Source organism: Lasiosphaeria miniovina (genome assembly GCF_030549165.1).
Source record: "Lasiosphaeria miniovina strain SMH2392-1A chromosome Unknown B0T26scaffold_5, whole genome shotgun sequence".
NCBI lineage: Eukaryota > Fungi > Ascomycota > Sordariomycetes > Sordariales > Lasiosphaeriaceae > Lasiosphaeria > Lasiosphaeria miniovina.
In genome coordinates, this window is record NW_026848224.1 from 4,982,936 (window position 1) to 5,005,714 (window position 22,779).

General features: G+C 55.1%; 6 protein-coding genes across 6 annotated transcripts; 1 reads left to right on the forward strand and 5 right to left on the reverse strand.

The window, feature by feature from the left end:
* Positions 1–557: 557 nt before the first annotated feature.
* B0T26DRAFT_379092 (uncharacterized protein) lies at positions 558–3,519 on the reverse strand. Its single transcript, XM_060434696.1, has one exon. It carries the CDS (start codon positions 3,120–3,122, stop codon positions 657–659), a length of 2,466 nt encoding a protein of 821 aa, XP_060295216.1. The 5' UTR covers positions 3,123–3,519; the 3' UTR covers positions 558–656.
* A 925-nt stretch (positions 3,520–4,444) lies between these two features.
* B0T26DRAFT_598617 (cytochrome b5-like heme/steroid binding domain-containing protein) lies at positions 4,445–5,023 on the forward strand (the record flags this gene model as incomplete). The annotated part of the gene is made up of 2 exons (XM_060435674.1): positions 4,445–4,558; positions 4,652–5,023. Coding segments are annotated over 2 exons (486 nt in total), but the record flags the coding sequence as incomplete, so codon positions are not given.
* A 215-nt stretch (positions 5,024–5,238) lies between these two features.
* On the reverse strand, positions 5,239–8,176 carry B0T26DRAFT_379129 (uncharacterized protein). The gene is made up of 3 exons (XM_060434697.1): positions 8,104–8,176; positions 7,746–8,046; positions 5,239–7,684 (listed from the first exon to the last, which is right to left on the reverse strand). The coding sequence occupies exons 2-3, from the start codon at positions 7,922–7,924 to the stop codon at positions 5,449–5,451; spliced, it is 2,415 nt and encodes an 804-aa protein (XP_060295218.1). The 5' UTR covers positions 7,925–8,046; positions 8,104–8,176; the 3' UTR covers positions 5,239–5,448.
* A 677-nt stretch (positions 8,177–8,853) lies between these two features.
* Positions 8,854–10,824, reverse strand: B0T26DRAFT_753958 (P-loop containing nucleoside triphosphate hydrolase protein; the record flags this gene model as incomplete). Its single annotated transcript, XM_060445765.1, has 1 exon — positions 8,854–10,824. One exon carries the CDS (start codon positions 10,822–10,824, stop codon positions 8,854–8,856), a length of 1,971 nt encoding a protein of 656 aa, XP_060295219.1.
* A 1,136-nt stretch (positions 10,825–11,960) lies between these two features.
* Positions 11,961–13,504, reverse strand: B0T26DRAFT_650846 (FAD binding domain-containing protein; the record flags this gene model as incomplete). The annotated part of the gene is made up of 2 exons (XM_060438216.1): positions 11,961–12,488; positions 12,539–13,504. 2 exons carry the CDS (start codon positions 13,502–13,504, stop codon positions 11,961–11,963), a joined length of 1,494 nt encoding a protein of 497 aa, XP_060295220.1.
* Positions 13,505–14,714: 1,210 nt separating this feature from the next.
* Positions 14,715–15,982, reverse strand: B0T26DRAFT_742401 (GPR1/FUN34/yaaH family-domain-containing protein; the record flags this gene model as incomplete). The annotated part of the gene is made up of 3 exons (XM_060444107.1): positions 14,715–14,808; positions 15,121–15,543; positions 15,624–15,982. 3 exons carry the CDS (start codon positions 15,980–15,982, stop codon positions 14,715–14,717), a joined length of 876 nt encoding a protein of 291 aa, XP_060295221.1.
* Positions 15,983–22,779: the final 6,797 nt, after the last annotated feature.

A 22,779-nucleotide genomic window follows, 5' to 3' on the forward strand; every position in this document is an offset into this window, starting at 1 on the left:
CCAGTGTAATCCTGGCGCTTGTTTGGCTTGTTGTATGTTTCCGCGGTTGTTTCCCATTTTTGGTATTGCTAATATTGACCCTCGATGGAGTGGTCATGTTCCCAAAATCAGCCGCAGATAAAAACCCCGTTCCCCAGAATCCAAATGTGAAAATAAATAGCCAGACAACCTCCCTCTCCGTAAACCCACGTGCCTTCTATGCTTGGGTATCTAATGTTACAAACGAACGACAAAGGAAAATTTCAGGATCGAGGTAGAATGGAGGTTTCCCCTGAAGAGAGAACAAAAGTACTGATGGGCTCTGGCGAAGAGACCCCTATAACGCGCATGTGGGCACGAACTGAGATATACAACGGCCAATGCCGAAGAATAGAAGGAAACAGAAGGGGGAAAAAAAGAATAATAAATGTGGCGTAGATGCAGAGTAGCCCCAATGTTGTGACAGTCCTCTCCTCTCATTTCGCGAGAAACAAATAAAAAACGTTGGGGTATCGAATGCACGCCACTCCCTCTCTCGGATGCGTGCCGAATAAAGTAGTAAAGAGAAAATCAGAGCCTGGAGAGTAGTGAGGCGACGGGCGACCGTCTAGCTGGTGTTTCCACCTGATCTGGCCGCTAAATTCTTGTCTTTGTGTGATTTTTTGTTGCTCGCCGCATTACCCGCCATCCGTAGGCAATTCAATCCCGCTATCCCTATCTTGCGGGTCTTTGCTCCAAGGCCGTATGTCGGCCCCGTTTTCAGAGTTAAATGTCGACTTTGGTACCCGAAGTAGAATTTCATCGTCTCCGTCCGGGCCACTGTCATCGGCATTGCCGTTGGCTTCCCTGGCTTCCCGGGCCTCTCTTGCCTCTATATCTTCAGGGGCAAGAACCCTACCCCCGATCTCAACTTCGCTGACCCGGACCCGGTACTCGAGGGCGCGCTTGCCTTCCTTGATCAGCTCCTCCGTCCATCCCAGACACCGTTTAAGGCTCTGGTTGATTTTTTGGCTGTCGATGAGCATCTGTTGATGCTTGGAAAGATCTAATCGCAGCCTCTGCTCGTCCTTCTGTCGGTGCCGTGCGTCCCTGAACGCCATGGTGTTGGGGCTCAGCTCCCCTGAGGCCTCTGAGTCGGACTGGTACTCATCATCCGACTCATCCTCCTGGGCATCCAGCTCGCTCTCCTCCTCGCTGAGGTCATCGAGTCCCATCCCGGCTCTAGCCAAGGCCCCGCCATCTACACTCGAGTCTGACGGGATACGTCTTCCAGTATTGGAGTTCAGGCTCAGGCGGCCAGAACGAGAAAGCCGCCTGTAGCGCCGTAGTTCCGTCGTCTGCTTTCGTAGCTGCCTCTCCAGGGTGCGGTTGATGGCTTCTAGACTCGCATTTGTAATCTGCAAGTCCTGGACCTTGCGCTCTCGCCGCGCGCTGGCAACGAGGTCGGTCAGTTGGCCTTCCTGCGATGATGACTTAGTTGGGCTATTTAGAGACTCTGAACTAGCCTCCTCCGGCTCAGCAAACTCGTCGGCAGCTTGGAGAAGAGAGGCAAAACCGGCGATTGCTGGGTTGGTGGTGTGGAGAGCTGGAGGAGCAGAAATATTTGATGGAGAGGGGGCTTCAGGCGATGGGAGCGAGCCATGGGCTGACATGATCCTCGCCACGGCGGGAGGCTCAGCAATGATCAGACTACCGGTGCGAGTGTGAGATGACGCTCCTCCGGACCGGGAATGGGCCTCGCTGTTCGGCTTCCACTGGTTTGCCTGGCCAAGGACAAGAGGAGCCGCCGAAACAGTAGATCTGGCGGAGGGGATACTGGAATTTACTACATTTTTGGAGGCCTGATAAGGAGAAATCTTGACGGGTGATGAGGGTCTTGGCGACGTATAGGGGCTTTGCATGGCCCCAGCTCCAGGTTTGCTAGTTGGTATCCTTGAGGCCGACGAAACAACAGAGCCCGACCCAGTGGCCTGCGAGAAGCTAGGCTTCACTGGCAGCTGCAGATCTGGCAAACCGTTGGCGTAGATAAATTTACTCATAAGAGTGTCGGTAGGAGCGGGCGTTGCCAGCACAGGGCCAAGAGGCACCGGCGAGGCATTGTCCCGCTGCCCAATGGTGTCCCCGTTTGCGTAGAAAAAAGTGGCCGGTTTCTGTTGGGGCGCCACGACCGGCTTCGCGGAGGTAGCCTGTTGCGATTGTTTCTGCACGCCAGACGCGTAGAAGAACTTGGAATCCAGATCTGAGTCCTGTCTCGTGCCACCACCGGCGTCGGGGAGCGGGCTGAAGGCGACGGCCAACCGCGTTGGAACATCCTCGCTTCCAGGCGCCAAAATACCCAACCCCGACCGTGTCTCCCATGAATCATGGCGCTCTAGACTGGGGGTACCGTTCGGTGTGCTATTTGTGCTGTTGACGCGACCCTGTCTCGAGCCTGACCGCGGAGTAATGTTGCAGTTCAGAAATGCCGTGACGGGCGATGCCAGTTCCTCCCTGTCTCGCGAAACGGCGCCATTGGTGCTCAGGACAACGGATTCGGGTCGAGGGCCTCGTCGCGGGAGCGGTGTTGCGAGCGTCGGGGTTTGCTGAAGCTGTGGTTGTTGGTAATGTTGTTGTGGTGTTGTTGAGGCCCGCGTGGCAATCTTGGGCGTCAGAGGTGGTTGTTTGTTGATCGCCCTCGCGACGGTTGGCATCTGAGGCATGGCCGAGGGGATGCGGGCGCTGGCAGGGGATGGCCTTTCATACGGCATCCTGGCGGGCGTCGGCAGACGCAATCTGGAGCTCGGCAGTGGTTTTAGAGGTTGGCGTATCGGGGCAACATTTTGATCGCGAACCCGAAGCGGATGCCGGACACTGACTGCAACAAGCGTGGAGGCAGTTTGTCTTGGCGGTGCGGTTGGATGCGTTGCCGTGATTCGCGTGCTTTTCGCTCCCGCAGGTGTGGTGGTGGTGCAGCTGCCCGCTGTCAAATTCCCCACAGTAGCAGCGGCAGGTGGCGTTTTCTTCAGCGCGTGATGCTGCTGTAACACCTGTAACTTTGAACTACTCCTGACAACGGCAGACTGGCGAGACGTTGGACGTGATGATGTAGCCGGCTCAGGACGGCGTCTCTCTCTCTCTGGAAGCACCGAGGACGATGGCATCATATTGAGGACCAGCGGCCCGACGAGACTGGCTTAATGGTAACGAAGAACAGCCTGCCAGACCCTGATTTCGCTTCGGCCGGCTCGGGTCTGAACGGTTAACATTGCCGAGCAAGATACAGGGGCTAAGACCACTAAAGGTGGCATGCAGATCCGCCGAATGTCGAGCAGACGATTGATAAAAACTCGAAGAAAAGAAAAGAAAACTCGAGACATATCTCCCAGCACGACGCGCTGGCTACCGACAAATTTACCAGCTTTCTGGGCCCGTAGTAAACAGGCCCTCTGGTCACTGTCATCTCAATTTATTGTTTACGTTCATGCATTAATCCCAAAGCCCCGCCATTCCCTGGGCAGGTGCCTGCAGCGCACCCAGCAGCTTGGCGTCATCGCAAGGTATCCTGGTCTCCCGCAATCACTGCTGGGCTGGGGGCGATCGCGGAGCGGGGTGCGGCGGGCATGTGCGCAGCCCAAATCGTGTTCAGGGCCGCCGCCCAGGGCGAAACAAACCAAACAGTCGGCTGCTGAATTCCTCTTCTGTTTCTCAATCTGAAACGAAACGAAACAGAGCACATCCAACCACTACAAATACTAAGGACGCATTTTCCACTTTTTCTACGGATACAAGATCATACCTACTTTTGCCAGCGCATATACATGTGGTTACCGAGTCACCCCAAGCTGCAGGAACTTTGCGCGAAGTCGAGTCTCCACCGAAACCACGTTGAGCCCAGCCTGGATCCGATGTCCTAACAACGTTCGACAATTGGAGAAACACGGCTCCGAGCCTTCCCGAGATGGGGTATCTGGGTATTTCGCTCATCGTAGCATCCGTTGTGCTGTTCTGCCTGCGACCGCCAGCATGGCTCCCCAACTTCGTCCGAAATCTCCAACAGGGCCGACTTGGGCCACCGCCCCGCCCGCCGCTGATCAAGGCGCCGGGAGATGAGGATGATCTCCCCGCTAAGCTCGATTCAAATATCGTCGCTATAAAGAAGAAAGATGGATTGGGTGTCGCCGCGGCGGGGAGAGAAAGGAGCGCAGCACCAAAACGGCAATCCGATGAGCACCAGCCCCGGATGCCGCCTCCTCGGCCGATGGTTTTAGAAGAAAAAGATGGCGGCCTTGGCGGGCCAAGGACAGATTCAGGCTACGACGAGCAAACAACGCCCAAGGCCTCGGCAACCATTCTGCTTGACGCTCCAGTGCCATCGTTTACGCTTTCTGGCGCGGAGCCAAGTTTAAGCGGCGACGACAACACCGCAGCCGCCTCGGGAGCTGGGGTTGGCATAAATAGCCCCTCAGCAGCCATAACAAAAAACGTGCCCCCTGCGCCTGGTCTCATGGCGCCGCCACCACGGCCGCCGACCCTTCGCTCGCAGCCTCAACCGCCGGCCGGGTCACCATTTCTCTCCCCCGCACCCGGCCGCCTCCTTCCCGTCCCAAATCGCGGGCCTCCTCTTGGCGGCGGCAGTGGTCTGACCTCGTCTACGCTCGCGCCTCCGCCCACGCACTCCTCCAAGCCGAAGAAGCCAAGCAAGCAAGTCGTCCTTCAACCGGGCCACTCGCCGCTTGACTGGGCGCGGATCACGGGGCCTGGAGCAAACCTGCGGGGCCTGCCCAATAACTGCCCATATCTCCGGGTGACGCCCAGTATGCTCCGGCGGCAGACCGGACGCAAGGGCACCGATGCCTGGACGGTGCTAGGGGGCCGGGTCTACAATATCAGCCCGTACGTGCCCTTCCATCCAGGCGGGGGGCCTGAACTACTTCGGGGGGCTGGCAAGGACGGGACTCAGCTCTTTGGTGAGATTCACCCTTGGGTCAACTACGAGGGCATGCTCTCTGCTTGCCTTATTGGCCTATATGTGCCCGAAGAACCGCCAAAGGACGACGAGGGCGACAATTGAACAACCGAGATCAAAGTAGCAGAGACAACGACTTCGGGGTATAAACATCTAAGCAAGTCGATTACATATCAACCATTTTCTGCCGATAGCTAGAATCTCGCAAAATGCCGGGAAAAATTATATTTGGTTTGAAATTGGGCGCAATAGTCCAAAACGCAGTGCCCATATATACGATTACAGCCGTAAGAGGGAATAGCCGTTGTTGTCGGCACGATAGAAAGATGCGCAGCTAATCCAAGGCACATGCAACACGTACGTACATAGACTAGGTATGCTTTCTATATACTATATAAGATACCCGATATGTATTATAGGAAGGAGCAAGGTCATGTCTTCGTTATTTGGCTATAGCTATCATGTCGGTCCATCTACGGCATCCCTTTGATGCACAATACATAAATCACATTAGACACCGTCTTCTATTTCCTCTTGCCGAAGCGGAACTTGAGCTCGTCCTCACTGTCGTCGCTTTCGTCGCTATCTTTGGCTTCGAACCCTCTCCGCGTGCGCTTAGCAGCTCGTTCTTTTGCTGGCGAGGCAGGCGCGGCGCGCTTACTCGCTCGGGCCGATGATGCTGCCTGGCTGCTCCGTGTCTGGGTTTGTGCCTGAGACTGTGACTGGCTGCGAAGCGAGTTCGCTTTTTCCGCTGCCTTGGCGGTTCGGGACCTTGGGGGCTCGGGCTGGGCTACAAACGTGTCTTGCACCATGGCATCGGTATCTTCGATATCGTCTTCGTCCTCATCCTCATCACTGCTATCCACGGCAACGATCCCCCTCCGCCGTGCTGCGGAAACCTTCTCTCTAGCAATGGTAGGGGTTGGTTGGGTCTTTGGCTGCTGGGTCTGCGACTCCCGCTGGCTGTCCTTTTTGCGCCGACTGGAGCTATCATTGTTCTCGAGCCAGTAATCGTCACCAATACCGTACTCTTTCGGCCTGACTTCTTCCAGCGCAATGATGATGCGTGGAGCCGTGCGGCCCCCCTGCTCTCCCTGTTTGCGGAACCGCTTGAAGTTTTTGCGGCCGTTCCACCGCGGGTCCCAGCGGCCGTCTGCGATCTCCTGGTCGCGTGTCCCGCCAGGAGCGGCGTTCGCGCCAGGAAAGTGTACGTCGCAGTCCTCGATTATGTGCAGCGCACGAATGGCTGCATAGTCGATCTCATCGTCTTGCAAGTCGGTAAGAGTCTTGCGCTCGGCAGCCGCCAAAGCCTCGGCTTCTTCGCGGCGCTGGCGGGCGAGCTCTAGGATGGCATCGCCCTCCTTCGCCTTCTTGCTCTTGCCCTTTGCTGTTTCTGTCTTGCTCGTCACCTCTGGTGGCGATTCGGCGGCCATCTCTACGTCCTCCTCGTTCGGCTGGGGGTCCGGCGGAAGGGGCACAGGTGTTTGGCCGGCCTCGATACGCCGACGCTTTGCGGCTGCAGCCGTGGGCGCAATGTCGTCCATGAGCGCCGAATAGTCATGCTCGGGGAGTGGCGAGAGGCGGCGTTTGCGGGTCCGTCGGGTGGTACGCACCTCTCCGTCATCCGTCTCTTCCGGGGCGTGGCTCAAGTTTTCATGCTGAGAAACGAACAGGCTGTCTTGAAAGGCGGCAGCTGCTTCGGGGGGCTGCGTAGTCGAAGCCTCCATGGCGGGGGTCTCCATGACCGGCGAATCCACCACGGGAGCATCATCCTCCCCGTCGGCACCAAAATCAAATCCTCTAAAGCGGGTTGCTACACCCCTCCGAGCCCGACCCCTCCGCGTGGGGGGTGCAGATGCCTGAGGTGCCTCCTGGGGGGTTTGCTGTTGCTGTTGTTGCTCTTCCTGATGCTGAGAGGGAGGGTTGTTGGCTTCTGCACGGCCTACAGTATCGCCGGCATTTAGCTTATTGCGTGTTCTGGGCTGGCTCTCTTCCTCAAGAGGGCGTCGCAGTGTGGACGCATCGCAATCAAGAATGGCCTCCAAAAACTCGCGCTGGTCGATTGGACGGTGATCAAGCCGTAGGGCAAACGAGGTGAGAAACTGGGCAAACCATTCGGATTCGGCGCCCTTGGCTGGCATATAGCGCACCACCACGACGCCTTTACCTTCACTGCCGTCTTCAAACGACCCTAGCCCCTTTTCCCCGGCCACCCCTTTGACATATCGGACGAAATCGTCTATTTCAGTTTCCCTCGGGATTACCTCCTTTAGTAGAGCTTTACCTCTGCCATACGTAATAGCGGGAAATAGGTTCTCGTATTGCTTCTTTTCGTAAAACACAAATTTGTATCCATCAAAAACCTCCTGCCGCCGCGCATCGGGTGCGTAGGATTCGGGTGGCCTATCGACAGGCTCCTCGCTGCGAGGCGGTAGATGGTCGATGGCTTTGGGCCAAGCGCCTTCAAAGTCTTTCTCTAAAGCACTTTGGGCGCCATCTTCGGCTCCATGGGCTACAGTTGCGGCATTGACAATGGCACTGATGAAGCTGTCGGTTACAATATATTTGCCGTTGATTAGAGCCTGGAGTCCTTTGGGGGTGTTGCGCTTTTTTGTCACGACGTGCGACGTCAGTTTCTCGTATTCTGCCGAATATTTGATGTCCAGCTGTTCAAGGGACTCGCGCAGTTTTGCCCACGGGTCGGCTCGCAGCTCCTTGCTGGTAAAAGAGAAGCTAAGGACAACAGGGTGCCATATGATGCTACCGTTCCCGGGTGTAAGCAAACGCGCTCTAGCCGCTGTTTAGCGGATGGGATATTTACCGAATAATCTTGGGACACGCGCCTAGCTTCACCTCGTTCACATCTTCCGAGAGCGACCTTGTCTCGCCGCGTATCTGGGCCCCATTGAGAAGCGACCCTTTCTTCGAATCGAGATCGTGAATCGCTACTACTGAACGGGTGTGAAGATTGAGCTGCAAGGTTGCTAAAATTAGCCACATCTCCCAGAGCAAACAGGGGATGCGTCACAGAATACTAACACCACCACCCTCGGGTACGCTCTCGACTTTGATAGTGAGATGTTTCCTGGAGACTGTCTTGTCGGATATGCCGAGCTGGCCGGCTGCAGTCCAGTTAGTAATGGCTCTTCGCGTCTCGAAACCACGCAGGCATGTCTTACGTTCATACGTCTGTGCCGTTCTTCCAAAGAGATAGAGCTTGCCAGGTCGCAGCCAAAGCTTTCTGCCTGCGCGAGTTGTAGTCAGCTCTCAGTGCGCGCGCAATTGTCAATCAGCGGGCGCAATGGACAAACCGTCAAAAAGGTTGCTTTCGAGCAGCCACATTGTTTCTCTACCTTCTGCGGTGACGGTCAGTGGGATGCAAATACAGGGTTGGCCGTCGATTTGCCGCGATAATGGCTCGGCGCGACCTGGCTTGCGATGCGCGAACTTAATGTTCAGTCGCGAAATTGTTGCGTAGCGGAGGTAACGTGAAGGGCGCTGTAGGAACAAGACCCCGGCCCCAAGAATCGCGGAAGAATCGCGGAAGCACGTGAGGGGCTTTCTATCACAGCACAGGCCAAGGGCTACTACCTGCCCTACCTTATACACCACAGGTACCTTACGGTATTATGGGGCATGAGATGTAAACTCTCTTTAACAGCTTCAACCACTTCAGCAGCGCCAACATTGGTAGATTGGTATTGTCTCTATAATTGCTCAATTTTTACCCAGCTCGGGCTTCCTAATAAGAAACGACGAAGAGATAAAGCTCGAAAATCTATATCTGATCCTATTTTAGTCTGTAAGTCATTCATTTTCTCGTCATCGGTTTCTTCGGGCACATGCAGCGCGAGTAAAGCGCGGTCTACGTCTCTTCTAAAGAGCTACCTAGTTAGCTAGCTGCCTAGAGTTTCTTTCTCCTCACTCCATCAAGAAGAAGCCAGCAGCGACTTGCCTTCGCCTCCCTCTTTGGGTGGATTCCACGCAAGCCTCTGCTTTTCCCACAAAAGGTGGAAGTAGCCTCGTTTGGCCAGGAGTTCGTCGTGGCGCCCAGCCTCGACAATGACGCCGTCCTTGAAGGAAATGATGAGATCTGCGTTGGCAATGGTCGCCAGCCTGTGGGCCACAACGACGACCGTCCGGCCCGTGTACCACTTCCTCAGGTATTCCTGGATCCTGGACTCGGTCTCCGCATCTAGGTTGCTCGTAGCTTCGTCAAACAGAACAATCTGCGACTTCCGCAGCAGTGCCCGCGCGATGGCCATGCGTTGGAGCTCGCCTCCCGAGAGCTTGGCACCTTTCTCGCCGACCTTTTCCTCGTAGCCATTGGGGAAGTCCAAGATCCGCTTGTGTAGCGCGGCCGCCCGACACGCGTCTTCGACCTCCTCTCGAGTGGCCTCGAGGTTTGCGTATCGGAGATTGTCCAAAATTGTCGTGTTGAAGACGCCGATGGCCTGCGGGACGATGCTGACGTGCTTCCGGAACGACTCGAGTGTCACGTCTCGCAGATCCTGCCCGTCAATCTTGATGGACCCTCCCGTGACATCGTAGGCGCGGCACAGCAGCTTGAAGAGAGTTGACTTGCCACCGCCCGTCTCGCCGACAATGGCGATGGTCTTGCCTCCTTCGGCCTTGAACGAGACATTTTTGACGGCATCGCGTTTTCCGTCATAGGAGAAGCTGACGTTGTCGAACCTGATGGACCCGTTCCCTAGCTTGAACTCGGCTGCGCCCTCCTTGTCTTTGACCTTGGGCTCTAGCTGAAGGATTTCGATAAACTTTTGCGACTCGGCGAGATATCGCTCTGTGCTTGGGAGTAGGTTGACGAGGAAGTCGAGCGGGGTGAACAAGTCGTCCCAAAACTGAAACAGGAGCACAAAGTCGCCAGCGCTCCTGCTCGAGTGTTGGATCTGCCAACATCCAAGCAGGCACACGGCCCCGACGCCGATGCTTGCTACCAGCTGCCTTGTGATATCCCCCGATCGCACAGGCCTCATAAACCGGATGTTCGATTCTCTGCTCGCCTTCACAGCCTTGCCATATCGGGAACGTTCGTGCTGGGTTCGGTTGAAGTAAGAGACGGTCTGCCAGTTGTTTATTGTATCAAGGCCGATATTCGACGCCTCTTGGTTGAGTCTGATGACTTCTTCGAGCATCTCCTTGTTCCATGGCGGTATTGCCGCGGAAAACCCGACATATAGCACAATGATGGTGACCATGGCAAGTGCCATGCGTCCGTCGAAGATTTTCCAGCATGCCCCAATGCCCAAGGCTATGTCCAAAATCACAGGGAGTTGGTTGACGGTGACGTGTGAGAAATAATAAACTGCCGAGGTCCCAGAGTCGCAAACGGTTCTCCACACAGTCCCCATCTCTTTACTCTCGTGGTATTCGGAAGATTGGTCCAGGATTTTGTTGTACAGGGTCATGGAGATGGTATCAGTCAACTCGTCCAAAGCCCTCCTCCTATATGAACTGGACACTCTTCCAATGACCTTGGTGCCGATTTTTCGAAAGAGCACGAACAAGACGATTTCCACCCAGGGCAGCTGGGTCGTGGGTTCTGCCGAATTCAGCGCGTCGACAATGCGCCGGAGCAGCATCGGGCTAATCAGCTTGACAACTCGGTCAATAGCGAGACAGACGCCAACCAGGAAGTAACAGTATATCAACTTTCGTTGCACACCGCGGTCCTTGGGAAGCAGGAATGGCAGGAAAATCCTCAACTCGCTGAGTATCGATCTCAAGGTGGCCGGCTTAGATCGGCCGCCATCAAGGGGCTGGTGTTTGTCATCCTTTGAGTTTGGGTTGCCAGTCCGCTTGGGAAATACAAAAAGGTAAAGAGCTGGTACGACAAGGAGAGCTAACGCCACCAAGAGATTAGGATTCATAGCGTCCATCTCGTTTATCCCCCGCGCACTCTTTCTATCGACAACTACCAGTGAAAGGGGTCAAGGGGTATTTACATTCAAAAGGACGAGATCGTTATTTTTCCTCGGAACCAAGAACAGAACTGTCAAGTTTGATAGGGGCTGCACTCCTCTGTATCAATCCATGGGGTTCCTGTTTTATAATTGCCTTTCTTCATACGGCGCGGCCATACATTCTTGGCTCACCAGCCACAACAATCGTGACTCCTTCACTCCCCGACACACGTCCGGGACGCGGCCTCCGAGGCCGCCGTTGGCTGTTATGCACCCGAACCCTGCAATGGGAGGCAGATAGCAAGTAGGTAACCGCTCAAGACTTCAAAATATAGCACATAGCCACCTATTCGTCGACAGTCCCGCCTTTTCGGTTACAGCACCCGGGCGTCTATGCATAGTCGCCTATGATACAGAATCTAGGCTGCAGGCACCAAAAGCAGAGTCCCATAATGTGTCAACACTCTGTGTCCACACTTTGGTTTTGGCAGGTGTGAGTGGTGTGTGCTCAGCCTGATGCCTGGCTTTCATATCGTCAAGTGACTCAGTATGCTACGTATCCAATGAAGTTGCGTACCTGCGGTGTTAGGCAGGTAAGTAGGCATACAGGCAGGCAAAAAATGCAGCGGTCAGTCAGCCCAGGTAGGCATTTTTTTATATAATCCACACAACGCCTTACCTGGTGCCGCATCCTACATATGCTGCAACGGGTTTAACTGGGTAGCTGGCATAATATTTTTTTTAGAGGGCGACGTGAGTCACTGATTACAACCAAACCCGTTTGACTGAGCGAAGCCACACAGTTGTAAGCTTTCTGCATCGTGCTGTATGTAGTAAGCCCCTTGAATTGACATCCTCCAGGTTTCAAGAAAGAAAAAAAGAACTATGGGCCAAAATTCGGGCCTCAAGGCTATTAATTTTCGCTATGTATTCCTCTAATTTTTATGCGCAAGACTCACGGATCTTATTATTAACCAGCAAAACAATGCCACGGTAGCCCAAAAATCATGTTTCCTAACCCCTGTCCCATCAGTGGTCCTTGATGGGTTGCTATACGAAGCAAAATCCTCCCTATCTAGACGCGCGGACACACTACCTAGTCGCCGCCTTCTTTACAGATAGATGGATGCCTTTTGGCTGGCCTGTTGTGCAGCCGCCTGCCGTCCAGCAATCCTGCCAAAGACAACGCACTCGAGCAGCGACGAGCCGCCGAGTCGGTTATCTCCGTGGAGACCGCCCGTGATTTCGCCGGCGGCCCAGAGCCCGGCCAGAGGCCTCGGGTCGTCGCCCAGCCCCGACGCCAGAACCTGGGCGTGCTCGTTGATCAGCGCGCCGCCCATGGTGAAGTGCACGATGGGCGTGACGTCGCCCACGAGCACCTCGTCGTCCGGCTCCACGGGCCTGTCGACGCCGAGCCTCCAGTGCCCGAACGCCGTGCGGCCAAGTTCGTCGCTCTTATCGCCCCGAACGATGACAGCATAGTCGGCCAACGCCGCCTGCATGCTGGCGTCGAGCTCAGACACCTTCTTCTTCCGCATCAGGCCCTTCCACAGGTAGAAGCCGACGTGGCCTTGGGTGTGCCTGTGCACGCCCTCGTCCAGGATGAGCTTGACGGGGAACTGCCGCAGCGGGGGGGGGGGCTGCCATCGGCGGCATCGCTGCTGCTGCTGCTGCTGCTGCTGTCCTCGACTGCGGCTGGCGGGAGACCCATGATAGCACTGCTGACACGCTCGCGCGTGTCAAGCTCGTTGACAAAGCGCCTGTGGTTGTAGAGGAGGATCCCGCCCTCGCCGCGCAGCATCTCGGCGGTGAGGAATTTTAGGGGCGTCTGCGGGCTCGCCGGATCTATGAAGCCGGTCGGGTGTATCTGCACGCTCTCCATGTCCACCAGCTGCGCGCCGGCGTCGGAGAGGATCTTGTGGGCCCCCGGCCGCGGCTCGTTGGTCGACGGGATTCCGCCCAAGTCGGGACGGTACTGGGCGAGCAGCCCCTGCGTGTCCCCCGCGAAGCCGCCGGCCGTGAAGATGACCAGCCCGTGCAGAGTGCGCAGCTCGCCGTCCTTTCTGAACTCGACCCCCGTGACTTCGGCTGCGGCAGGACCGGACTGCGGAACAGCTCGAGTCAGCAGCTTGGTGACCTCACAGCCCGTCATGAGCTCGAGATGGTTCCCCTTGGCTGCCAAAGTCCGCAGCAGGGTGCTCACGATGGCAGCGCCGGGCGGTGTCTTGCCCGAGCCCCTGTGCGTCCTCGCATGGCTGTGGCCGCCGAGCTGCGCGACGACAGACAGGTCGACGCCGAGATCTGATAGAAACTCGATGGCCTCGGCCGAGTGGCTGGTCAGTGTGGTGATGAGTGCCTCGCGCTGGCTTCTAGCGAGCTTGCCACCCGAATTGGCGAGACGCGACCCGGCCGACCGGATCGTGTCGTCCAAAAACGACTGGGCGGCTTCGGCCTCCTCCTTACCAGTGATGTTCTGGAACCGCGTGGGCGCGCCATTAATACCCGACGAGGCCTTGATGCTGTTGCCTCCTGGCTTGGCTGCGCGTTCGAGCAGGCACACCTTAGGCGTGCCTGAGTTTAACGCCTCGAGGGCTGCCGTGAGTCCGGCCAGGCCACTGCCGACAACGATCACCTCGGCCGCGCGTGGTGATGCCATAGTGCCGGTCAGTGTGTGTAAAGGGGGCTGTAAGAACGAACCAGGTGCTATTGCGACGCGGCGGTACAGTACGGCAAGCAGGGCGACCATGAACGTAAGCGGCAGTGCAACCAGATGTCGCCTAGTCATCGACACACGCTAATCTTGCCAAGGCACACTGCCTTTCCGCCGGTTCCCTGGCCCGAGGATGCTCAGTCAGGACCGAGGGCGTTGGAAGTGGCGATGATCAAACAAAACCGACGCTAGGCTCGGGATTAGGTAGGCCAGGAAAGGGGTAATGTTGATTTGTGTAGGCAGCAGGTCTGCCCTTGGCTACCTAGCTTGATTCCTGGCAGGGTACCTTGCGAGAGAGACAGCCGGACGAAAGGGCAGAGAAGGAGCTGAGGGCGGTATTATCGCAGTTTTTCGCACGAGCGGTTCGGGCTCGCCGGTGGCCGACGCTGCGAGTTATCACCTGATCTCTGCATCGTCATCGAAAGGTGGTTGATGGCTGACGTCTTTCCCCCGGCCCCTGGCAGGGATCTTCCCCGAGGCTACAGAATGGAATACCCCGGGGCCGATAATAGGAAACCGCGTAAATCAACACAATATGTTCAATACTGTCTGCCATGGTAGGGCTTTTATTTACCTAGAGCACAGTTTCCGCGCATCCTGCTCTGTTTCTCTGGGTTGATAAAGGGTGAATAGCGACCACTAGACATTCGAGATCTCGGCGCCCGACCGTATGGGACGAGCCGATGCAACACCATGCTTCGCGGAGGAACAACGATGCGAATACCAGTACCAAGAGTCGAAAGGCTTGGCAAATAATCATATCATCTTGGCAACACGTGTTTTACGCCTAAGCTGCACCTTGCGTGACGTGACCACTGACACAGGCACAGGGGGATGCTGCGCCGCTATTGTCTGTCGACTTTAGACGTCGGTCGGTATTAAAACTACTATTTGTCAACCCCCCCCCCCTTTTTGCTCATGGCGGTAAAAATGTCCAAAAAAGTCTTTTATGTCAACTATAGGTTTTTTGTCCCGCCCCTCATCCAATCGTGCAGTTCAAGATCATTATCGTGACCTCGAGCCCAAAAAAACCTGATAACTGCTGGATATATACCGGGAATAAGAATCGCAGAAAAAGCGGGAGCCAAGTCAATGGCGAAATAAGAAACGTGGCGTATGAAAGAAAACAAAGAAACCCCTCCCATTCCGAGGTAACTTAGACGGTGTCGCGCTCCGACTTGTTGACCCGGATCTCGCGGCCCTTCTCGGACCACGGGAAGTGGAAGACGGGGATGAGGAAGAAAGAGTTGCTGTGGGCAGAGAGTACTTGTTAGCGCGAGGACCTTTAACTGTGATTTGCTGGACGATTTGGGCATTGTCTTGGTTGACGAAGGTGGCTTGCTATCCCTGGATCGATAGACCCAAGACATTGGTTGGAGTTACCCCAGAAATTGGGAGATAGTGTTGGGGGGGTGTAAGCGGGGAAGGAGGCGGGGAACGCCATGTAAAAGTACGATAAAAATATCCCTTTGGGGGGAAGGCGGCCGCAGTGGCAACGACAGGGAGGAGTGACAAGCAGAAAGTGACACAAAAACAGGAAGAGAAAAGACGGTAAATCGTACCTGCTGTCGGCAATACCGGCAAAGGCGTTGTACCATGCTAAAAAGGCCGCGAGCATGCCAAAACCGCCACCGGCCTGGGTCAGCTTCTTGGAGGCGTCCATGGCGTTGTTGTCGTTGGCGTAGGCACCGCAGGCAAGCATGAGGAAGGCCAGATCGAGGGTGAAAAAGAGCAGGAAGAACATGACGGTCGAGCGCAGCGTGCAGAGGAGTAGAATCGTCGTAAAGATGAACCAGCCCGTCAGGAAGAAGCCGACAGCCGACTCACCCATCTTGGGGTCGATGGCCTGGGTTGCAGGGGACGCATAGGGTCCGTTGGGTCCAAGAATGTTCCAGTTCGGGGTGAGCAAGATGCCGTATGCAATCCAGAAGCCACCGTAGGACGAGAGCGCCGTGGCACCAAAGGTATTTCCGACGGCCATTTCCCTGCAGCGTCTCAGTTAGCCCACAAGGCGACTATCATCATTGGCGGTAGCCCGTGCTTGTAAGTGCGCGTCAAGACTTACCACATGCCAGCCAGGAGCTGGACGACGCCGCCGTAGCCGAGAGCTAGGGGGACGACAACATTGGGAGCAGAAACGCCGCGGGCGCCCAGGTTGACGGCCGAGAGGACGAAGGTGGTGAGGGCGAAGGCGCTGAGACCCAGCGGAGCCGGGTTCGCGAACTTGCGCGCCTCGACCGACCGGTAGAGACCGGGCTGAAACTCACCACCAAAGGCGGGTAGACGAGCCTCCTGGTTCGAGTGGATGTGGGCCATGGGGTTGTGGTAGTCCCGGGCAGTGGCATGGGAGCCATTAACACCAGGCGCCGCCCCCGTGGTTTGGCCAATCTCCTTCTCGGAGCCGGGGTGGTTGAGATCCGCCATTGCAGGCTAGAGTCGAGGCCAACGAGGCTCTCCGTGCAGGTAAGTCCCGAGAGAAGGGAAAGATAGGTGGACGATGTGTGTGCCGGCGAAGCAACAGTCGGGGCCGGGCCACCAGTTTACGTTTCGTGTGGAGTGACTGGAGACCTGAGGTACACGAGAGCAATACTAAGTAAAGGAGTGTCTCGGGAGAGGGGGGGAGGGAAACGTCCAGCGGAGAGGGAGCTGGCTTAATATAAGGCGGGGACGGTGAGGATCATTGGGAAAATAGCCCGTCTCGTCTAGGATCGTCAACTGAGAGACGAAAAAGTCCACAATGAACCACGGTCCCGTGTATTGCAGGGGTCGCTCTACGGAAGCATGGATACAACCTTGGGTGGGAGTGGGTGTAGGAGAACGGCCAAGCAATGGAAGCGTGCCAGGCCGGGCCACGGGGAGAAAGTATGACATGGATGCGAGCTATTGCCTTTGGCTCTCTGTCTGTGCAGAGTGAGACAGGCCAGAGTCTACCACAAACGGAGCACGAGGAATTGGGATGCCAGCCGATGCATGAGCACCAGGTGCCGGCTACATTGAGTTGAATTGAATTCACTCCATGTTACCTCACCTCACCTACCTACCACCCTGGCTGACGAACATATTGTACAGCAGGTAGGTACTGTACCTGCCACAGCCCACGGCTGGTTGGTTAAGTCACTTAGGTTCAATAGATGGCTTTGTGGGTGGTGCGGTGGTGGTGCATCAGCATCAGCATGCACCAAATAGGCAGTGGCGATCCAACACCTTTCCAAGGGGACAACGGGACGTGAGCCGAGGTGTGATGGGAGTTCGAAATAGTCACCCACTCCGCAACTGCTGTGGCCGTTCGGTGGGCCCCAAATTTCCAGAGATGCGGGCAACGAGGGTGCCACTGGGTCCCTCCTCCCACTCGGTGTTGCTGTGGAGTGTGGACTGACAAAGGCCCTCCCGGATCCTGGCCAGAGCTGCCCAAGGTCTGGATCGATGTGGGCTGCTGGGTATGCTACGCCTGACAGGAAAACATCTGGACGCGTCCAAATACCCGTGTCTCCGCGCTGGCAACAACGCAAACCCTACGGCACTGCTCGCATAGCTGGACACTCGGTCCGGGGAAAGGGAGAAAGAGCAGGGGCTTTATGGAGACTGAGTGCTTACGATGGATACTTACCTACCTAACTCTTTTACTCCGCCATGCCGTGTGACCAGCCGCGCCAGTCTCCCATTCGCAGCGTTGACGCATCGGGATAGCTGTGTGACTCCAAGCGCTGATAATAGAAAGCCAATGCCCACCGCGTGGCTCGAGTGTGAAGCAGCGCAAGCGGACAACGGACGAAGGGGTGAGGCGCAAACTGGTGGTGTACGATGTTCTTGCCAAAGCTCTTCCCCGTTTTCGACAGGGGACAGAGGTCCCACTGTCTCCACAACCCCAGAGAGGCGCCGCACGCCAAAGCCAAAGGATCTCTTGGCGAAGTGGCCCAATCGATCACCAATAGACACAGTGCTCACTTCCTGCACAACAATCTGAGTTTTTTCTCCAAGTAATGCCTGTATTCCACCTATCCTTGTTCTTGGTACGTGTTGTGGGTTCATCTGAATATCTGTTGGTCAGAAGAAGGCGGCCGAGCTAGTTCAGATGGATATTGCGCTCATACTTCTTGGTATGCCTGTCCTACAAGTGCGCAGAAACGGAGAAAACGAACATAACCTTCGGTCGAACGCGTCTAGACTCTAGCCTAGCAACCCCCTCCAACGATTTTTTTCTTATTTCCCTCCTTTTCTTCCTTCCCCGGAGTGGAATCGAATTTGAGATCGCAAAGCAATTTCTAAGCCCCATTGGGCAAGTCGATTCGAATGCAACTTCGCCAATATATTTCCCGCCCATTTTGCCAAGTGAGACCCCGGAAATTCCCCGCAATTGAATGAATTGGGCGAGGACTTTCTCAGCACGTAGGCATTGCATCCTAAATGGGCTCGAGACTTTACCTAACTCCTTTTCTCGTCTGCTGACTTCGAACAATGCGGAGCATCGTGAGGCTTCTTAATTCTCTGGAGCTCGAGGAATGGAATAAAGCGATCTAGGGCACAACGGCTTTGTGGGAATCCACAACCACTCCAGCCCTCATCTTGAAACGATTCTAAGCCAAGGCGGCATCTAGTCTTGGCGGCATCGTTGCCCAGAGAGTGGCGTCGAAAACCACATGGCTAAGGACCGCCAAGCAAGACTTGGCATCAGCCAACCAGGCATTAAATTTTCTGTCCTTGGCTGCCAGCTCCTTCCCGTCAAAACTGCCGATTGCCGGTTGGAAGGCTATTTCAGTTCAGCGTTTGGTTGGTGATGAAGGGCTCCGATGGGAGAAGAGAGGAGGGGGAGCAAAATGATATCGAGACGTGACCTTGATGGAGAGGGAAAGGAAGAGGTGAGAAATAGGAACACTAATAAGCTCACGGCCTGATCGTCGTCGCTACGTAGGAGCGGTGCGCAGTTACGGCGGAGGCCCACTGAATTGCTACGTCCTCGTCAGGTTCAAGCTGATTTATTGTCTACCGTTCCTCTTTCCCCTGTACGATGGAAGCGGACGGCCCCAGTTTGCTCCCACATTGAGACCGAAGCGTTCCCTAAATAGGGACCTCTAGCTATCGACTGATTCTACGTTGCACGTTTGTGAGCCTGCATCGTCATCACTGACATCATGAAACCAGCCGCATCTAGACCTAGTGTCGCTGTTTCCGTAGCGGCCAAGCTGTGGACGTATGATCATCAGGCGATGTGACTTTCCCCTCGTCCGTCTCCGTTTCCCCTCATCCCTCGTCAGCCCAACTAGCGCCCGTACGTGTGCTGTGGGTATGTAGGTACATAAATACCTACACATACAAGGCCAATACTAGTACGTTCGCTCAGGGTCAACGCAAATTACCGCCCCTTGAGCCGAATCACCAAGAGGGTACAGGAAGCGAAGGAGGCTGTGGGTTGAACATGTTAGTACATAGTACCCGAATGACAAGATTTCCACAATTCTGGTGTGCTCCACGGCTCATTTTCCTGCAATATATGCAATTATCGGGTAATAATTCGAAGAGTTATGCAGCTCAGCAATTACCATAGGTGGTGTGTTTCGTCTCCAAATCAACACCCTTGCAAAAAGAACATGAATTGGGCAGAGCAAAAAAAGAAAGAAAAACCCCGACCCAAAGCCGGCCGGCTAGAATCCCCGCAAAGGGGTTCATACTCGCCTGGCATTTTTGTTCTTTTTTCTCTCCCCTTTCGCCCGATTGAAGCTAAAAAATGGTTACGGAGTCAAGCTTCGAATGCCCCGACCTAGAAGCACCTGCAGCACAGAAGCAGTCCCCGACGCGAGACCCGTCCTTCCCCTGCCAATGGCTCAATGGCACATGGCTATCCGCTGTTGTGCAGTTCGTGGTTCTCGTGCCGTCGTTGCCGTGGTGTGCTTTTAAAGAATGACCGAGCAACCTGTCCCGCACCGTACCTGTACCCGATCGTTAGGCGCCAGGCCAATTGGCAACATGGTGGCCATGACGGCCATGGGCGAGTTGCCTCTCCCAGATTAGCCTACTGCCAAACAGAGACATGGCCGCGAGTGTATCCAAAGTTCCAACCCCGCTGGCTCCGATCGAGCGAGCCCTCCAATCGCTACCATGTTGCCGCCTCTTTCGCGACATGAGAAGCGAGGAGACAATGAATATATACGGTCTCGCCGGTGACACTGCAGCCCCCACAGGTTCACAGCTAGCTAGCCGGCTCCCTGATTATTGATATTCGTAAGCCATGGATAGGCTTGCAAACCATACACAAGGTGGCCATGCGAAGGGAGCCCGTGGCTCTCTTGCTGTGCGCTGTTGGACTACCTAGTGAGAAAGTACGGATAGGTACGGACGCACACACAACACCCATACCGACTAGGTACGTGCTTATTCGCACGCTGGCTGCGTCTCTTGCAAAGAAACCCCGGCCGATCACTCGCTCTAATGTCCCGTGGTTGGCCGGTCTTCTATTTACCCGAATTGAATATTAGATGGTCGGTTTTATCCACCAAGAGAGTTGGTTTCATCGGTACGAGTGAGTGGTCGATCTGCCAGCGCCAGGCTCTATCCAGTCACGTTGATCTTGTTTTGCAAGAAAATGCATTCCGCGTCGACGGTCCCAGGCGCCAAATTCCACACGTGCCTAAAGGCTCGGATATGGCCATCCAGTCCCAACCCGACTCGGTCCCGTGTCTCCCAGCATCTCCCCTCTTGGGGCACTACTCGGGGCTCGGGCTTGGGGTAGCTATAGATGCAATCCCACTCAGCGCGACGGTGCTTGTGGGCTGGGGATCGTGTCCGTCACCTCTTTCGATTTACACTGGTGCTGTTGATAGCTTCAGATAAGCGAGCTACATTGGCAGCTGGCTCCTCTGTTTGCGAAGGGCAGTATTTCTCTACGGACCTAGTTATCTAGCCTGAGAATCACAGATTCTCAGTCTTACGTACCTAACATTACTACTCAAGCACAACATATTTTTCCCTTTTGCTTGGCAAGCTCGTCTAGCCACGACAGACAGTAGTACAACCATGCTCTCCCCGAAATACCACACACGGGAGGTGAGGGGAGAGACTGTTCGGAACCAATGGGTACATGATCTGACGGCCTCACAGACGGAGCACCTGGAGGCTGGGATGGCTTCCAGAACACCAAAGGCAGCAGAATTCCCAGGACTCTGGAACAGCTATTGCTGCGGTGCCTTGATGCAGCAGCATCGACAGCCCTACCCAGGAGTGGGTTACTCTTCCATCTTTGGCCACGTGGGCTGCCGAGGACCCTGCGGCTCTCGCGGTGCCGATCGACGAGAAGGTTTTGCTGAGTGATTCTGCTCGTCTCGAGTGTCTCCAACTCTCATGCCACAGTCTCTTCCACCTCCCCGTGCGCGGGTTCCATGCGAGAACCAAGCGCTCTGACCACCATACATAAAACCTGTCCTGGACCCAGGATCGCCTTGCGTGCTGTAGTCTTACCGTTGAAGGGATAGAGTGCTCCGATATGTGCTGTTTGGGGCAATACCGTAAAATCTCTCAAAGCACGCAGACATCGGCGGGTGCTATATCGGGGAAATGTCTCTTGAGTAGAGACCATACAGCTACCTGTTCCCGACATTAGCTAAATCCCTCTGGTAGGTAGGTCTAATATAGGCAGTAAAGAGAACCACATACTAGGAGCCATAGGGAGTACTTGCTGTTATAGTAGTATTACCTATTGCTAGATAGGTATGTATTGGTGGATGTTCCCCACCGACGCCTTTGAGTTTCCAGAGACTAATTATACGGCAACTACCCCATCGACATCGACAACTCGCTTTTAGAGGTTGCTCTGACGTTGGTTATAAGCCACGCCATGCCCCCCGGTTTCGCTTCCCGGGAAGAGAGCCAAGGACGTCCTTAAGCAAACTGCCGTCATGCCAACAAAAGCTTAGCAACGGGAGAGGCGTCCTGCCGGGTAGCCAAGCTCACTTTTCCCCCGACGAGGGACGACATGGAAAGACAAAAAAACGTGTTCATTTTTGGCGCACGGCAAAATTGTCCTTATTGGCCTTCGTGCGGCCCTTTCCCCCCTTTCCCCCCTGCTCTCTTGGATACCTTATGTATGCCACATATACCTACATATACAACCTAAACATATTCCGTACCTTAGGTACCATGGACAGTACCATAATTACGCGGCAGTGGGAGAATCTCGAGCTAAAACACTGGGGGTTCTAGATGCAACACGCCCACGCAACGGACGACCCAACCCATGTAGACAAATACCTAGGTATATCTATACACACACACCCCCTCCCCGGTCTCCCCCATCATCCCGTATATTACGGAATAGGTAGTTACACCACTCCCAACCAAGTACGTACCTACAAAGTGAGAGAAAGTAGAAAATCTAGACCACCACGCCAAAGGGTTGCGGAAGGGGAGAGGGGGCAATCTACCGTTTTCCTTAATCATCACCATCATCTCCGGCCGCCGGCTCAAAACAAAACCTGCATCCCCACCATCCCATCCCATCCCACTTGCCATGTGGTATTTTTGAAGCCGCCGGCTGCATCGGGTTCATCTCGAGCCGTGTCTTGCGCCCGCCGATGCCGGGTGTCTTGGCTTTTTTTGCTCTTCACCCTACCTACCTACCTACAAACTTCTGCACAATAAGCAATGTGCCCAAAGTGAAAGGGATAGTCACGCAGACGAAGAAATGAGGACAGTGGGTGTGACGAGAGGGAGGGTAGGAGCCAGCCGGTGCTAGGCTAGACGGGATCCTATTCATTTCCATATTTCTTCGGAGCCCGTTTAGCATTACAGTACAGTATTGCTGTGCCGCAACGAGTTCAGACCTTCGCAGCTGTGAAACACAAGTCCAGACCACAGTTCCGTCTCTGCTTGATGCGACAAGGAACAACATCCTTCCTATGGAAAATAGAAAGAGACGAGACATGCATGTGTAGTGAGGAAAGACGCACAGACAAGACTACCGCGGCTAGGCCTTGGATGCGTAAAGTCGCGTGCATATCACCAATTACAGTTGCCTTTTTCCTGAGAGGCAAATGAAGCTATCTCCATTTCTAGTTGAGTCGTGGGTAGGTAGACTGCCGCCCTCGCGCAGGTACACATCTAATAAAAACAAGACAAGACAAGACAAGACAGAAAGAAAAACAAAGAAATAGGCGGCTCTACCATGCTGTTGGACACTTCGAAATAAGAGGGAAATCCCTAGCCCGGCCAAACTCTTGAACCAAATTAACATG

Coding starts and splice junctions, on each gene's coding strand:
- B0T26DRAFT_379129 (XM_060434697.1), bottom strand. CDS start 7,924: ATGTGGCTAATTTTAGCAACCTTGCAGCTCAATCTTCACACCCGTTCA. Junction 7,685..7,745: donor GCGTGTCCCAAGATTATTCG/GTAAATATCCCA, acceptor CGGGAACGGTAG/CATCATATGGCACCCTGTTG.
- B0T26DRAFT_379092 (XM_060434696.1), bottom strand. CDS start 3,122: ATGATGCCATCGTCCTCGGTGCTTCCAGAGAGAGAGAGACGCCGTCCT.